At 40.1% G+C, this 16,237-nt stretch overlaps 2 protein-coding genes across 2 annotated transcripts; one reads left to right on the top strand and one right to left on the bottom strand.

Moving 5' to 3' along the window:
* Window positions 1-5,265: 5,265 nt before the first annotated feature.
* Window positions 5,266-6,282, bottom strand: LOC111372583. The gene is made up of 2 exons (XM_022994959.1): window positions 5,952-6,282; window positions 5,266-5,828 (listed from the first exon to the last, which is right to left on the bottom strand). The coding sequence occupies exons 1-2, from the start codon at window positions 6,280-6,282 to the stop codon at window positions 5,266-5,268; spliced, it is 894 nt and encodes a 297-aa protein (XP_022850727.1).
* A 6,069-nt stretch (window positions 6,283-12,351) lies between these two features.
* Window positions 12,352-16,184, top strand: LOC111411447 (subtilisin-like protease SBT1.8). The gene is made up of 2 exons (XM_023041981.1): window positions 12,352-14,059; window positions 15,270-16,184. The coding sequence occupies exons 1-2, from the start codon at window positions 12,445-12,447 to the stop codon at window positions 15,932-15,934; spliced, it is 2,280 nt and encodes a 759-aa protein (XP_022897749.1). The 5' UTR covers window positions 12,352-12,444; the 3' UTR covers window positions 15,935-16,184.
* Window positions 16,185-16,237: the final 53 nt, after the last annotated feature.

Raw genomic sequence — 16,237 nt, 5'->3', positions numbered from 1 at the left:
GGAGTGTGCCCTGGTGAAGGACCTTGTCGAAAGGTTCGAGAAGGAGGTCAACATCAATGAAGGGGTCAAGACACTGGAGGCTTTGACCTTAAGGGTAAGATACCGACCTTAACTGTATTTTTTATTTTTTAATCTTCTTTGATCGAACTGACTTCGGACTTCCTTTCCTTCTTTGTGCAGACGCTGAGTGTGGTGCGAGGTCTTACCTTGAATGGTATCAATATCTCGAACGAAATGGACGAGGTTTTAAAGGAAAATGAGCGAGCTAAAAAGCGAGCTCGTGACCTGGAAAAAGCTCTCAAGACTATTGAGGCTGACATCAAGAAGTCCCGAGAAGAACTGGAGACATCTAAGGCTGAGGTCAAGGAAGTTAAGCTCGAGCTTCTCCAGTCCCAGAGGAGCTTTGGCGAAGAGCTCGCAAAGGCTCGTGACGAGGCTCAAGCTCAGGCTGTTGAAGACTTCAAGAAGTCCGACGAGTTTGGGACCCTGTTGGGACAGTACGGGTCGGGCTCTTACCATTACGAGCTTCGCCTTGCCCGTTGTTATCTTCACACGAAGATGCCTGAGGATTTAAAGTCCCTCGTCAAGGACTTGAAGACAGTGAACGAGCTCGCAGGGGAGCTCAAACTTTCGGCTTCTGAGGTCAAGGACGATGGTGAAGATGATGATGATGGTGATGGAGATGACGCTGGGACTGGCGATCAAGGGGATGATGTCAGGGTTGTAGATATCGATTAGGTTTTTAACTTTGTTTTAAAAAATTTTGTAATATTGCCCGAACTGGGCTGATACTTTTGCTATTAATTTCATCGACCAATGTTCGCGCACTTTACTCTATTTTCAATTTAATGATGAATGTTCGTGCACACTACTTTGTTTTTAATTTAATTGATGAATGTTCGTGCACACTACGTTTTTAATTTAATTGACGAATGTTCGTGTACATGTGTTCTGTTTGTTTTCAATGCACAACACAAACACAACGCTTTTGGACTTGATCAACGCTTCGGTGCTGAACATCAAGCATGCACGAGCTCGATCCTTGATGTTGTCATTGGGCCCGTAGGTCGAACCAGATGATGAGTTCGAGCTTTTTAGTTGCTATAACTTGGGCCTTTTTTAGCTCGGGGTCTTTTGTCAGGCACGGGGCTCAATTCGATCAACACTTTGACCTTAAACACCAGGCATGTCTTAGCTCGATTCTTGATATAGTCCTTGATGTCGAACTTAGGGGCCTGAAAGTCAGTTCAGATGATGAGTTCAAGGTCGTGTTTGATTTTTATCATGTGAACAGGCCCGACCCCGAACTTATCCGTTATTGATTTTAGATGCAAAGTAGTTCGGGGTTCATGACCTCGAGTTGTATTATGCTGTATGCCCGCATGTCATTATGCTAGAGTTTAGTTGCATGCCCGTAGCACGTCATTACACTAATGTTAAAGTGGTTGCAGGCCCGAAGCACGTCGTTATGCCAAAGTTATTAGTTGCATGCCCGTAGCACGTCATTACACTAATGTTAAAGTGGCTGCATGCCTGAAGCACGTCATTATGCCAAAGTTATTAGTTGCATGTCCGTAGCACGTCATTATGCTAATGTTAAAGTGGCTGCATGCCCGAAGCACGTCGTTACGCCAAAGTTATTAGTTGCATGTCCGTAGCACGTCATTATGCTAATGTTAAAGTGGCTGCATGCCCGAAGCACGTCGTTATGCCAAAGTTATTAGTTGCATGTCCGTAGCACGTCATTATGCTAATGTTAAAGTGGATGCATGCCCGAAGCACGTCGTTATGCCAAAGTTTAAGTAGTGCTAGGAAAAGAAAACTTTGAATATTATTAGGTGCTCAAGGGTACTTAGCCCGAGCTACTTGAAAGCAAAAAATGCTCAAGGGTTCATAGCCCCGAGCTACTTGAAAGGAAAAAATGCTCAAGGGTTCATAGACCCGAGCTACTAAAAATGAAAATAAGGCGGGCGTGCAAGCCCTTTTATGACGCTATTGCTATTCTACTTGTAATATATTTTTAGGTTATCCACATTCCAAGGCCTCGGGAGTGGATTTCCTGAAGTATCTCTAAGGTTGTATGCTCCTCCTTTGATCCTTCGTATGACTTCGAATGGCCCTTCTCATACCGGTCCAAATTTACCTAGAGGGTGTCTAGCAGCCTCTGCTCTTCTTAGAACCAAATCGCCACTCTTAAATTCTCGGGACTTGACTTTGGTGTTGAAATACTTTGTCGTTTTATTTTGGTAACTAGCAGCTCTCAGTGAAGCTTGCTCTCTTACTTCTTCAAGCAAGTCAAGATGTTCGGCTGTTCGATCTTCCATGCCGGGTTCAACCCTCCTTAAAGTGGGGAGACTGACTTCGATGGGGATAGTGGCCTCTAAGCCAAAAGCTAACATGAAAGGAGTCTCGCCTGTTGCTGTTTTATGAGAAGTTCTATATGCCCACAGTATAGAGGGCAACCCATCGGGCCAGTCACCTCTTGCGTTTTCTATCCTGGTGTGAAGGTCCTGAAGTATGATTCTATTTGTCACCTCAATGAGGCCATTGCTTTGAGGGTGCGATACTGACGTCAGACGATGGTCGATACCGAGATTGACACAGAATTTTCTGAATTGTGAATTGTCGAACTGCCTTCCATTGTCTGTTATAAGTACTTTGGGTATTCCAAACCTACATATAATAGACTTCCATATAAATGATCTGAGCTTGGCCTCTGATATTTTTGCTAGGGGTTCGGCTTCTACCCACTTTGTGAAGTACTCAACTGCTACCACAGCAAATTTTAATTGTCCTCGGGCCATGGGGAAAGGACCAATGATGTCAACTCCCCATTGTTCAAATGGTGCTGAATAATGGATAGAAGTCAACTCTTCTGCAGGGGCATGTAGAGCATGACCAAACCTCTGACATTTGACGCATCTTTTGACATATTCAGCTGCATCTTTTTTTTATAGTTGGCCAGTAGTACCCATACCTTATTAATTTGTAGGCAAGGGCCCTAGCTCCCTGGTGATTTCTGCATACCCCCTCGTGAACCTCAGTCTGGGCTTGGAGAGACTCGAAAGGCTTGAGGCATCTCAGATAGGGGAGCGTGAGACTTCGTCGAAACAGCACCCCTCTGATAATGCAATACCTAGCAGCTTGGGCTCGAATACTTCTTGCAGCGCGAGGGTCAGAAGATAGGTCTCCATTACTTATATACTTAACTATTGGATCAATCCATGAGGGCTCATGGTCAATGTCCATGATGCTCGGCTTCATGTTTATGCTAGGCTCTGTGACAATCTTGATGTTCACTGTTCTGTCGAGTCCATCTATCCTCATGAAAACAAGTATGGATAGTGCGTCAGCTTTGGAGTTATCTGCTCTTGCTATTTTCAATATTTCACAAGTTGTGAACTGTCTTTGAAGGTTATGCACTTTTAGACAGTACGAGCTCATCTTTTCATCTTTTCTTTCAAAGGATCCTTCAATCTATCCAATAACGAGCTGTGAGTCGCTGAAGACTCTGATGTGCTCTAATTCTAAATTCCTGGCAAGTTTGAGAGCAATGACCACAGCTTCATATTCCGCTTCGTTTTTGGTTGCTTCAAACTCAAACCTAAGCGCACATTGAACTTCAGTGGTCTTGTCCGGGCTGATGATGATTATCCTGGCCCCCGAGCCCTAGCTATTCGACGCCCCATCGACAAATATCTCCCAGGTTTTTGAGGTCGTGCTCGAGTTTTTTACTTATGGCCTTTCTGTCTTTGGAGTGAGTTCAGCTATGAAGTCGGCCAGTGCTTGCGCTTTGATGGAAGGTCGATGCTTGAATTCTATGTCGAACTCACCAAGCTCGATCGCCCATTTTAATAGCCTTCCTGAAACATCTGGCCTCTGAAGTATGTGCTTAAGTGGTTGATTGGTGAGAACTATTATGGGGTGAGATTGGAAATATTGCCACAACTTTCTAGCAGTTACTATCAAGGCAAGAGCTAACTGTTCCGCAAGGTTATACCGAGTTTCGGTGTCAAGAAGTACTTTACTAACATAGTAGATGTGTTGTTGCACCCTTCCTTTTTCCTTTACTAGTACCCCACTTACGGCATTTTGAGAAACAGCCAAGTAAAGGAACAAAGTATCACCAGGCTCTGGTTTGGCAAGAACCGGAGGTACAACTAAAGTTTGCTTAAGTTGTTGGAAGACTTAGATCGCATTCGTCATTCCATTCAAAACTTTTGTGGCCTCTTAGAACTTTGAAAAAGGGAAAACATCTATCTGTTGCCCGAGAGACAAATCTGTTCAATGCTGCTACCCGACCTATAAGCTTTTGGATGTCCTTTTTGCTCTTTGGGGCTTCCATAGATATTAGGGCTTGAATCTTGTCAGGGTTGGCTTCTATTCCTCTATTTGTGATCATGAAACCTATAAACTTTCTTGATGCTACCCCAAAGGCACATTTTGTTGGTTTGAGCTTCATGTTGTATTTTCGTAGCGTGGAAAACACTTCTTCAAGATCGGTGATATGATCATCCACATGTTTACTTTTGACCACCATGTCATCTACATAAGCCTCAATGGTTTTCCCAATTAAATCAGCAAAGACCTTGTTGATTAGCCTATGATATGTAGCCCCTGCGTTCTTTAAGCCGAATGGTATGGCCTTATAACAATAGATGGCGGAATCTGCCATGAATGAAGTCTTCTCTTGATCTTCTGTGACCATTGGTATTTGGTGGTACCTTGACAATGCGTCCAAAAAGATGTACAATTTGTGACCCGAAGTGCTGTCAACGAGACTGTCAATCCGGGAGAGGGGATAGCTATCTCTTTGATCAAATCAGTGAAGTCAATGCAAACTCGCCACTTTCCATTGGCCTTTTTTTTGAGAACTACATTGGTGAGCTAGTCAGGACATTGTACTTCTCGGATGAATTGTGCATTGAGCAGCTTGGCAATCTCTTCTCGTATGACTTAGTGCCGTTCAGGTGCAAACTGTCTTTTCCTTTGTTTGACAGGTTTGGCTCCTGGGTTTACATTGAGCCGGTGTACGGCAACCTCGGGGTCAATTCCGGGCATGTCTTCAACTGTCCATGCGAATACATCTTGGTTCTGGGAGAGACAACTTATGAGTTTAGCCATGATGGTTGAATCAAGGTCACGCCCTACTGTCACCTTCCTACCAAGCACGAGCTAGACCTCAACCAGCTCCTCTACCAGGGCGAGTCTCCCACGATTTTCAAGCTCAAGCTCTGAAAGCTGCATGACTTCGCCCTTTATTTTTCAAACACTAGTCACATAACACTGGCAAGCCATGGTTTGGCTTCCTCGGACGACTCCAACTCCACTATATGTGGGGAACTTCATCGCCAGGTGAAAAGTTGAGATAACAGCTCTGATTTTATTTAGCAACGATCTTTCCAGAATGGCGTAGTAAGCCATCGGAGTTCGGACAACTTCGAAAGTTACGATATGGGTTACCTGCCGACCTTCAGATCCCAAAGTCATGGGTAATTCAACAATACCTTCAGGGGTGATGACCCCGCCACCAAATCCTTGGAGGGGTGTTTTAACAGGCTTGAGTTGTTCCACTAAGATACCCATCTGAACTAAAGCTTCATAAGACAGTACATTAGCTGCACTTCCATTATCCACAAGAATTCTCTTGACCTCGAAGTTAGCTATGATGGCTGATATGACTAGGGCGTCATCATGGGGGAAGGATATTCCTTCCAAATCCTTGGACCCGAAGGTGATATCTTCCGTATGAGCAAGATCCGTGTTGGAAGAGACTGGAAGCTGTTTGGCATACTTCTTACGTCCATTGTTGGTGTCTCTTCCTGAAGCTGTTCATCCGATAATAACGTTAATAGTGCCAGCTGTTGGTGGTTCACTACCACGCCCTTCATATATGTTATTCTACTTGTTCCTCAGGCGTTTTTCATGGCTAGTGTAAGAGCCCAAAAAACCCCTCCTGATGAGGGCCTCAATTTGTTGCTTCAGAGCCAAACACCCCTCAGTGGTATGTCCGTGGTCCCCGTGGAAGTCACAGTACTTGATTCTGTCTCTGCTTTCAGGTAATGATCGCATTCTGGGAGGCCACTTAAGCTCTTTGAGGTCCTTGATCTCCATCAGGATGTTGGACCTTGATGTATTCAGGGGAGTAAAAGTTTTCGGTCGGGGGATTTGTCTTTGCTTGACCCGAGGATTGTCGTCTCGTTGATTGGGTTCACGCGGTCTCTTATTGTCTGGCCTTAGTAAAGGTGAAATGTCCTTTCTTGGGGTTAGAGTTTCTTCCATATTGATGTATTTCTCAGCTCGAGTTAGGAGGTCAGTTACTGACTTTGGGGGGGGTTTTGACAAAGACATCTTGAATGCTTCGCATCTTATAGCGTATATCAAAAGCTGAGACCACAACTGTAATATGTAGATCGGGAATCTGAAGTCTTTTTTTATTGAATATGGTCATGAAATTGCGTAATGTTTCATTAGGTCCCTGGCGCATCTGCATAAGTGATGCTGCTGTTTTCCTAATTCGCTTGCTGCTTGCGAAGAAAGCGGAGAATTTATCGGCCAAGTTTGTGAATGAGGCGATAGAGTTTGGCTCTAATGTGGAGAACCAATCTCTAGCTGCGCTTGTAAGAGTTTGAGGGAAGGCCTTGCACATTACAGCGTCAGGTGCGACCTGTAGGTTCATGATATCGATATATATATTGAGGTGGTTGATAGGGTCAGTGGTTCCATCATATTCCTTTATCCTAGGGTACTTGAACCTATCCGGGAGGGGATAGGACAGTACTTCAGGAGTAAAGGGAGTGCTAGGGGTAAAGCCTATTGTCCCCTTTGATTTCTGTACTAGGCCCGTGGCAATACCTTCTTGGATGATTCTGGCAAGCTCCCCTGACTCTATCATTACTGCCCTTGATGCTGCGGTCATAGGAGGTACACCCGAGGTTCCAACACCATTATCAGGGATGTTTCGTGGAGCTCGAGCTTGAGCAGCTGCCATAAGATCGCCATCCGATGTTGGTGTATGCGATGGGTGTGAGTTTCTTTGGCTTAATAACTGAGTCAATGTGGTAACTTGTTGGCGGAGCTCTTCAAAAGCTCCGGTGGTAATGACAGCTGGTGGCGGTATTGCCATCTCTGATGATTCCTCTTGAGGGACAGGATGATCTCCAGGGGGAGGATTTGGAGCAGATGAGCTTGCTGGTGGAAGACCTGATCGTGTATTCACCATGGCTTTTGGTAGCGCTTCCCACAGACACGTCAATGATGCTACCAAAAAATATCACCTAAAAGATCTCGAGCTTGATGGTCCAACTTCACTTTGATGAACACAATCGGTCTGTGAATACCAGCAACAAAGGCAACGAGGTGTGCGCTCGTCGCCCCTCCGATGCTTAAGTCAAATAGGGAATTTAGTGCGTGAGGCTATAAACTGAAGATAATGAAAACGTACCTTAATGTTGAGCCTTGGCCAAGTATTTATAGGTGTTGGTGGGGGAGCTGTAGAAGGATTCTATTATTGAAAGAGTCCTTTTCCCATTAGGATTAGGTGTTGGAATTTGATTAGAAGTATTCTGTTAGAGTTCTAATCAGGGGAGGAGTAGACTTAAGTGGGGTCTATTTTTTTTTATTTTTTTTTTTGGAGATTAAGTCGGTGGGCAGGGTCGGATTAGAGATAACCCCCGACCTCAAACCGGCGTAACACACTAAGATCAACTCGGGGGTATTAGGTCGAGGTCAAGCATGGCACTTGAATTCAAGTATAGTTCGGGGTTACCAATTCGGAATCATCAATTACCTATGGAAAATTGATATTATCCAATTAAAACTAATCCCGTGTAATAAATTAAACTTATTTTTAAGCCAAGAAAAAAAAAGGAAAATTCATTATCAGAAGTCAGAACCTGTTCAAAAGTCTCTGATTAATGTTGGAAAAGAAAATTTGGTAAAAGGACAGCGTGTTAAGCGTGCGGTTTCTTTGCAGATTTTTTTGACTGACCTAAAATGGCGCCACTTAACGCATTACGATTAGTAGGTCAACTTCACTCAACTTCTGATATATATATATATATATATGCAATTTATGCACGTACCTAGATATACTTATTTTATTTTTCTTTTGATACGGTTAAAATTTGTTGTCCAATTTTACTATCTATTAATTAAATTTTTGACGCATCATTAATTTAGTAGGTTAGTGGTGAAATTAATGAGAGTAAATTAGTTTCGTGTTTGTCACGGGTGGAGTTGGCATAAGCATGTCCTATAAGATTTTATATTTCATATTATTAGTATAAAATAGCAAGTGTACGATTCCGACTAAGAAAATAACAAAGAGATATAAAGAGCTAGATTATCGTCTCACGACTACTTTATTTAATATCAATTTAAATAACCCTATTCTTTATTTTACAAAAATAAAAAATAAGGCAAAATTTTGATTTAAAACTAATATTGACTACAAAATGTAAAAGCAATTAAATGAAATTATCTTTTGATTGTAACCACCTCTACTTAAACAATTAGATACGATTGTTAAAGTTTAGAACTCATGATTTTCATCGTAATTATCACATTTATTCTCGCCTCTCGAGTTATTCTATAGTTGTGCTCGCACTAATTAAATCAATTTAGCTTTTTTTAATTCAAATTAATCACATCTAGTTGAGTCTATTCATTATATATCTATACAAATTTGAAAAAGTCCCAACTAAACGCATTAGATTAGACTAGAAATTTAATTAAAGACCACAATAATATATATATATATATATATATCTTATCCTGTTTATCCAGTTGTGAACTTTACTGCATGGCCTAAATCTCAATTTGATACAACCCACCAATCATGAATTAGTGTTTACATAATTCAAGTATTAAGAAAACAAGTAAAATTAATACTTAAATCAATTAAATACACAAATCTTGAGAATTGAAATAAAAGGTTTAAATCTAGATTATATCGTCCGTCTCAACAAATGATTTAGCCCCAGTTTGGCTCATATTCTCATTCTTTTTCTCTTTCTTATTTTTAACCACACAATCTTTCATAAAATAATATAATACGCAAATCAAAAAAATTTCATTCTTTTTCAACCACATATTTTTTTTAAAAATATTATTCCAAACATTAAAATTTGAGTAGAATGGAGGCCAAACGAGGGCTTAATTACATATTATAGGAGAAGAAAATTACATAAAGAAATTGGAATGCATTGTAGATTTTAAAGGAAAAACGAGAAAAATGAGCATCTTGCACTAAGAATCCGCTTTAAGAATTCGCTTTCTTCAAGTCAAAGTCTTGAAACCCTAAAACTCCGGTCTTGATTCTCTTGTATATTCCTCTATTTTGGTACATCTATTGAAGATGCCCTGACGTCCACTGCAATCACGGCCCATGCAATTTTTATCTTGGTACACTTTGGTCTCGGTTTCACGTTTCTTCTACGCTTTTGGTCCTTAATCTTCAATATTGAGCCCCACAACTTCGAAAATCATCCATGTTGGTTTCCGAGCTTCCATAATTATCTATGATTGGTCATCCTCAAGTTCTGCAAGTATGCAAAATAGTCCCTAAACTTCCTAAAAGTTAATTTTCACTCATGAAATTTGTGAATTTCATCCAATTAAGCTCCAAATCTTTCGAGTACGTCCAAAGTCTTGATTTTGCTTTGAAGATAATATTTAAACTAAATCAAGTAAAAAAATTGCTCAATTTGCAAATATATATCAAGTTTAGAAGAATGAATAAGCTTGTAAAACATATTTATCGCATGTACTGATTTGGAAATGTCCAAGATTATTAATGATCATATTTTTTTATTCATGTCTTCTATTTTTCTAAAAATAAAAAAGTAAAAATATTTATATAATAAATTTTTAAGGGTAATTAGTACAAAACGTCCCTACCTTTCAATGTTTTTTTGTGGAAAACGTCCATGCCTTTCGCTTTTTGGCGGATTACACCCTCACTTTTACCTTTTTTACGCAAAACGTCCTTCTGTCAACTCTCCGTTAAAATGTTCAGTTAAATCAAAAGGTAATTAGCACAAAAGGTCCTTACCTTTCAATATTATTGTGCAAAACGTCCTTACCTTTCATTTTTTGGCATAATTAGCACAAAAGGTCCCTACCTTTCAATGTTATTGTCCAAGACGTCTCTACCTTTCATATTTTAGCATTTTCACCCCTACTTTTCACTTTTCATTGCGAAAAAGGTCATTCTTATCCATTTTTTCAATAAAATGACGATTTTACCCTCCTATTCAAATAAAACAAAAAGAAAAGATGAATAACCAACTGCAACCATAGTCCTTAAATTTTAAAAAATTACAAAGAAATCATAAATTCCCAACCACCACCACTTTCACAACCTATCAAGCTGTCAACTATAAATCAATATAATACCACCTTTTTGCCACCATTCCCACCAGACTGTGCCACAGTAAATGTGGTTGTTTTGGATAGATTGGTGACCAATACTATGGAAGAGGATATTGGGAAGAGTGAGGTGAGGCTGGTGGTGGTGGAGTCCGATAGATGTTGTGGCCGAAATGTAGTACTATATGAATCTATAGGTGGTGGCTTGGTAGGGTTATGAAAGTGACAGTAGTGGAAAGTTTAGAATTTATCTGTAATGTTTTGAAAGATTTAGGACTATGGTTACAATTAATTATTTATTTTCCTTTTTTTTCTTTTTGTTTTATTTGAATAGGAGGGTAAAATCGTCATTTTATTGAAAAAAATGGATGAGAATGACCTTTTTCGCAATGAAAAGTGAAAGGTAGGGGTGAAAATGCTAAAAAATGAAAGGTGGGGACGTTTTGCACAATAACATTGAAAGGTATGACCTTTTGTGCTAATTATGCCAAAAAATGAAAGGTATGGACGTTTTGCACAATAATATTGAAAGGTATGGACCTTTTGTGTTAATTACCTTTTGATTTAACGGAACATTTTAACGGGGAGTTGATAGAATGACGTTTTACACAAAAAAATGTAAAGGTGAGGGTGTAATCTGTCAAAAAATGAAATATATGGATGTTTTTCACAAAAATATCAAAAAATAGGGACGTTTTGTGCTAATTACCCAATTTTTAATTTTGTAGTTAATAATTATTGATGCAAGTGGAGTTATCTCATTGTCCACTTTTATTCTGCGTGGGAGACAGGTGTCAGGTTGTTCCCTTTTATTTTGACTAAAAAGACCTTCCATTTTTCAAATTTACACGCTCAACTGCTCAAGTGATGACGTGGATTTTGACTGATAACATACTCATCTTTCACTGATTGCCAAAACCAAAAATCTAGCCGTTACAACTTGGACATCCTTAACTTTCCCAGTTCAGCCCCCACTCATACTGCATTTTGTCCGAATTGCCCTAACAAGTCACCCCACGCCCACGCCCACCCCACCGCAAGCCACCCACGCCACCCTCTCCTTTCCCGCATGGGATGGCATGGCATGGTCAATAAAAGAAAGAAACTTTTACTCGTAAAAGGAGTAGGCCTGAGCTGACTAACATATAAATATATAATTAAATTCCATTATTTTCATCAAAATATATTTTTAACAGTAATTTAATCTCATTACAATTACACATTCTTTATTAAAATAATATTATACGTAAATTCAAAAAAAATTATTTTTTAAATATATATTTTTCATTCATACACTATTCAAAAATGCATTTTTTGATAAGAATGAGGCTCAAACAAGGGCTTGGTGTCCATGCCCTTTATCTTCTTTTGATCTTTCGATTGTCAAATCAGAATGTCACAAATTTTCTTGCTAAAAAAATTGAACGTCTTAATTACTGAACAAATTATACTTATATTTTATTTCTATTTTTGTAAAAAAAATGGATGTGCGTACAAAACATAGTTGTGTCTCCTAATAAAGCAATTTACCTCTATGCTTAACAACCATCAATTAATACACCACGTTAGCTATTAAATTTTAGAATTATATACACTTAGAATTATCCATGTAAGTAAACATATCCCAAAATTATGTGATATATAATAAGAACAAGAAAACTTTAGAAACTAATTGCTAATCAATACGTACTTTTGAGAAGAAACGCATTAGTTTCGAATCAATATATAATTTCATGAAAAAACTCATAATGTTTTTTTAATTTTTCTTTTACTTGTAAGTTTAATATGTAAACAAATATTTTTCGTCCTTTTTTTTTTGGTGGAAAAAAGGTTTAACCTCCACAATGTTTTAGTTTTTCAAATTTGATCCAATTAGTGGAACCCGGGCGAGTTAGGCCCCAAATTACCCAAGAACACCACACTCCCCAATAGTGGCATTTATGTAACAAAGCCAAACTTCAAGCCTTGTAAATATTGCCCTTCTGCTTATAATTCCGACGCCATTCCTGCATTTTCTCTATCCTCTCCAACGAGACTCTCGATAAACAAAGTAGTTTCTCATTTTTAAAGACAATGGGGTTAGGCACTGTCATTTGGTTATTTGCAGTTGTTCTTGTTCTTCAATCATGTTTTTTTACAGTTTCTGCCAAGAAAATCTACATAGTTCGCATGAAACATCACCAAAAGCCCACTTCCTACTCCACCCACAGTGATTGGTACACCGAACATCTCCAATCCCTCACTTCCGCCACCCCAGATTCAATACTCTACACCTACGAAGCCGCCTACCACGGCTTTGCGGTGGCTCTAGACCCCAAGGAGGCTGAGTCCCTCCGTGAATCAGATTCTGTACTTGGGGTGTATGAAGACACTCTCTATAACTTACACACTACTCGAACTCCTGAGTTTTTGGGTCTTGAAAGGGAGCTTGGGCTGTGGGCTGGCCACACCCCGCAGGAACTGAACCAGGCCTCTCAGGATGTCATTATCGGGGTGTTAGATACTGGGGTGTGGCCTGAATCGAAGTCATTTAACGATGCGGATATGCAAGCAGTGCCGTCCAGATGGCGAGGCCAATGTGAGGTAGCTAGTGATTTTGATCCCAAAATCGATTGCAATAAGAAGCTCATAGGCGCACGGTTTTTCTCCAAAGGTTACAATATGGCATCTGGGGGTAAAGAATTACCTTCCCCGCGCGATCATGAGGGCCATGGCACTCACACGGCAAGCACCGCCTCCGGGTCCTACGTTGCAAATGCCAGCCTCCTAGGCTACGCTAGTGGAACTGCCCGGGGAATGGCCACCCATGCCAGAGTGGCGGCCTATAAAGTTTGCTGGAAAACAGGGTGTTCTGGGTCGGATATACTAGCTGGAATGGAGCGTGCGATTCTTGACGGTGTTGATGTGTTGTCCCTATCTCTAGGCGGCGGATCTGTTCCTTATTATCGCGATTTTATCGCCACTGGAGCTTTTGCAGCAATGGAGAAAGGGATTCTGGTTTCATGTTCAGCAGGAAACGGTGGCCCTGCTAAAGCTACATTAACAAATGTGGCTCCATGGATCATGACTGTTGGTGCAGGTACTCTAGACCGAGATTTCCCTGCTTTTGCTACTTTAGGCAGTGGCCAAAAATTTAATGGAGTATCATTGTATAGTGGAAAAGGAATGGGAAAAAGGTTAGTGGGTTTGGTTTATAGTAAGAGCGGCAATAGATCGAGCAATCTATGTTTGGCTGGATCACTTGACCCGAAAATTGTGCTTGGAAAAGTGGTTTTGTGTGATAGAGGGCTCAGTGCAAGGGTGGAGAAGGGTGCTGTAGTTAAGGATGCTGGTGGGGTGGGAATGATACTGGCCAACACGGCTGCAATGGGGGAGGAGCTGGTGGCGGATAGTCACTTGTTGCCGGCCGTGGCAGTGGGTAGGAAGGTAGGGGATATTATAAGAAAGTATGTTGAGACGGACAAGAACCCGACTGCAGTGCTCGGGTTCGGTGGAACTGTTGTGAATGTGAAGCCATCACCAGTGGTGGCTGCATTCAGCTCAAGAGGGCCTAACATGGTGACTCCACAGATACTGAAGCCTGATGTTATTGGACCTGGAGTTAATATCTTGGCAGCTTGGTCTGAGGCTGTTGGTCCTACTGGCCTTGAGCGGGATACAAGGAAGACAAAGTTCAACATTATGTCAGGTAAGAATTTACCTTTTATTCTTCCTTAGTTGTTTTATAAATCTTTGTGTCAGCCCTTTAATAAATAGTTAAAGTTTAATGTGCAATTGGAATCCTAAAATTTTATAGAATTTTAAGAATCCGAAAGATCCGAATGGAAGAATCATACTAAATTATACTTTAGACTATGAACATATTACGTATGAGGCCGGTCAGCAAAATTAGCCTCCATCGTCTCGGTAGGTAAATGGATAGTTATTGCATAGAAATAAACACTTTCTTCGTTCTTTTGTATCAGTTAGTTCTTGTTGTGATACAAATAGAACTTGAATACAATCCTTCATTTGATGGAAACTTAGGCCTGGATTAAGACAGAAATTAGCTAATTCTCAGATGTTATAGCCAACAATTATAAGTTATGACATAGAAAATGACAAGTTTTTGAGGATGATAAGATATTGATATATCTACAAGGACATATTTTCTTTCTATTATTTTGATTACCCTGAGAAAGTAAAATTATGAAGAATTTGATAAGAGAAATCATATTATGTAATGTTTTGATTAAATTCAGCCACCCCTCTTCAATTATTTCGCCTACAGATACTTTAAGAAGAAAACACCTTTTTTTTTTCTTTTTTCTTTTTTCTTTTTTTTTTATTTGGGTTGGTTTGCTTTTCGAAAAGATGAAAAGGTTGTTTATAAAAAAACAACTATTGCCGAACTTTTATAAATAGTTTGTGGATCTTCTATGTTTGCTTCAGACAAATATTTTGTCAATTATTTTGGCTATATATTGCTAGTGGTGGGCCTTATTATGAATGCTTCCAGAAATTCGACTTGTTCGTGACCAATTTTGCTTTGTCCTTACATATTCATTTACAAGACGATCAAAAAGTGGTTATGATTGTGGTGTATCTAGACATAATTCTCATTCTTTCACGATCAAAAAGTGCTGCCTTTAATCATGCTTTAAGAATTTAGATTGGTCCTACCAAATATTGTTAATCAACTGATACAAATTGTCTTACCCTCAATTAGTGGACTAGACCTACCTAAAGTACCTCAATCATAGAGCAGAATGAGCTAGAAAGAAGACACTAACAGCTTAACAGAACTGTGTGGATTTTGAAAACGACGACTTTAGATGTACATTACCCCTAATATGCTGATTTTTACCTCTCGAAACTTGAAATCCTCGCTTTCTGGTGATACCATTGATTAATTTCAGGTACATCAATGTCCTGCCCGCACATTAGTGGCTTAGCTGCGTTGCTGAAAGCGGCACATCCTGATTGGAGTCCAAGCGCCATCAAATCTGCATTGATGACGACAGCCTACACTCTGGATAACACTAATTCTCCTTTGCGTGATGCGGCAGACAACTCATTTGCCAACCCGTGGGCTCATGGATCAGGCCATGTCGACCCACGTAAGGCCCTCTCCCCAGGACTCGTATATGACATCACGCCGGAAGAGTACATTATGTTCCTTTGCTCTTTGGGCTACACCATCGAGCATATACAAACCATTGTGAAGCGTCCAAACGTCACCTGTTCTAGAAAATTTACTGATCCCAGCCAGCTTAACTATCCGTCTTTCTCCGTCTTTTTTGGCAAGTCTAGAGCTGCAAGGTACTCCCGTGAATTGACAAATGTAGGAGCTGCAATGTCTGTTTATCAAGTTACGGTTGAAGCTCCCCGGAATGTCGTGGTTACTGTGAAGCCCTCAACGCTCGTTTTCAGGAATGTAGGCGATAAGCAACGATATACGGTTACTTTCGTGTCAAAGAAGGGCGTAAATCAGTCGGGTAGGAATGCATTTGGTTCCATTTCTTGGAAGAATGCCAAACATTTTGTGAAGAGTCCAGTTGCCTTCTCCTGGACTCATCTATGATGTTGAATGATTTTAATTTCCTTTAAGTTGTTAACTCTTCTGCTCTGTTAAACTCAGGAAGCGATGAATCCTGACTGTAATTTGTCAAGAATCTGCAAATGTAAGATCAAATCTGCCGATATGTAGGCCTGTTTGTTTTAATGGTAAAAGTAACCAAATTTCACCCTGCGCAAACATGGATGGCCTCATTAATTCCATCCATATTGTGGTTAATGTTAATGTAATGTCACGTTTTTAATTCTTGTGCTTACCATGTTTATCTTATTAGTTTTATTAATGATATATTTATTGTTTAATCATCGT

Source organism: Olea europaea, chromosome 2, assembly GCF_002742605.1.
Source record: "Olea europaea var. sylvestris chromosome 2, O_europaea_v1, whole genome shotgun sequence".
NCBI lineage: Eukaryota > Viridiplantae > Streptophyta > Magnoliopsida > Lamiales > Oleaceae > Olea > Olea europaea.
This window is presented reverse-complemented; position numbering and strand designations above follow the sequence as displayed.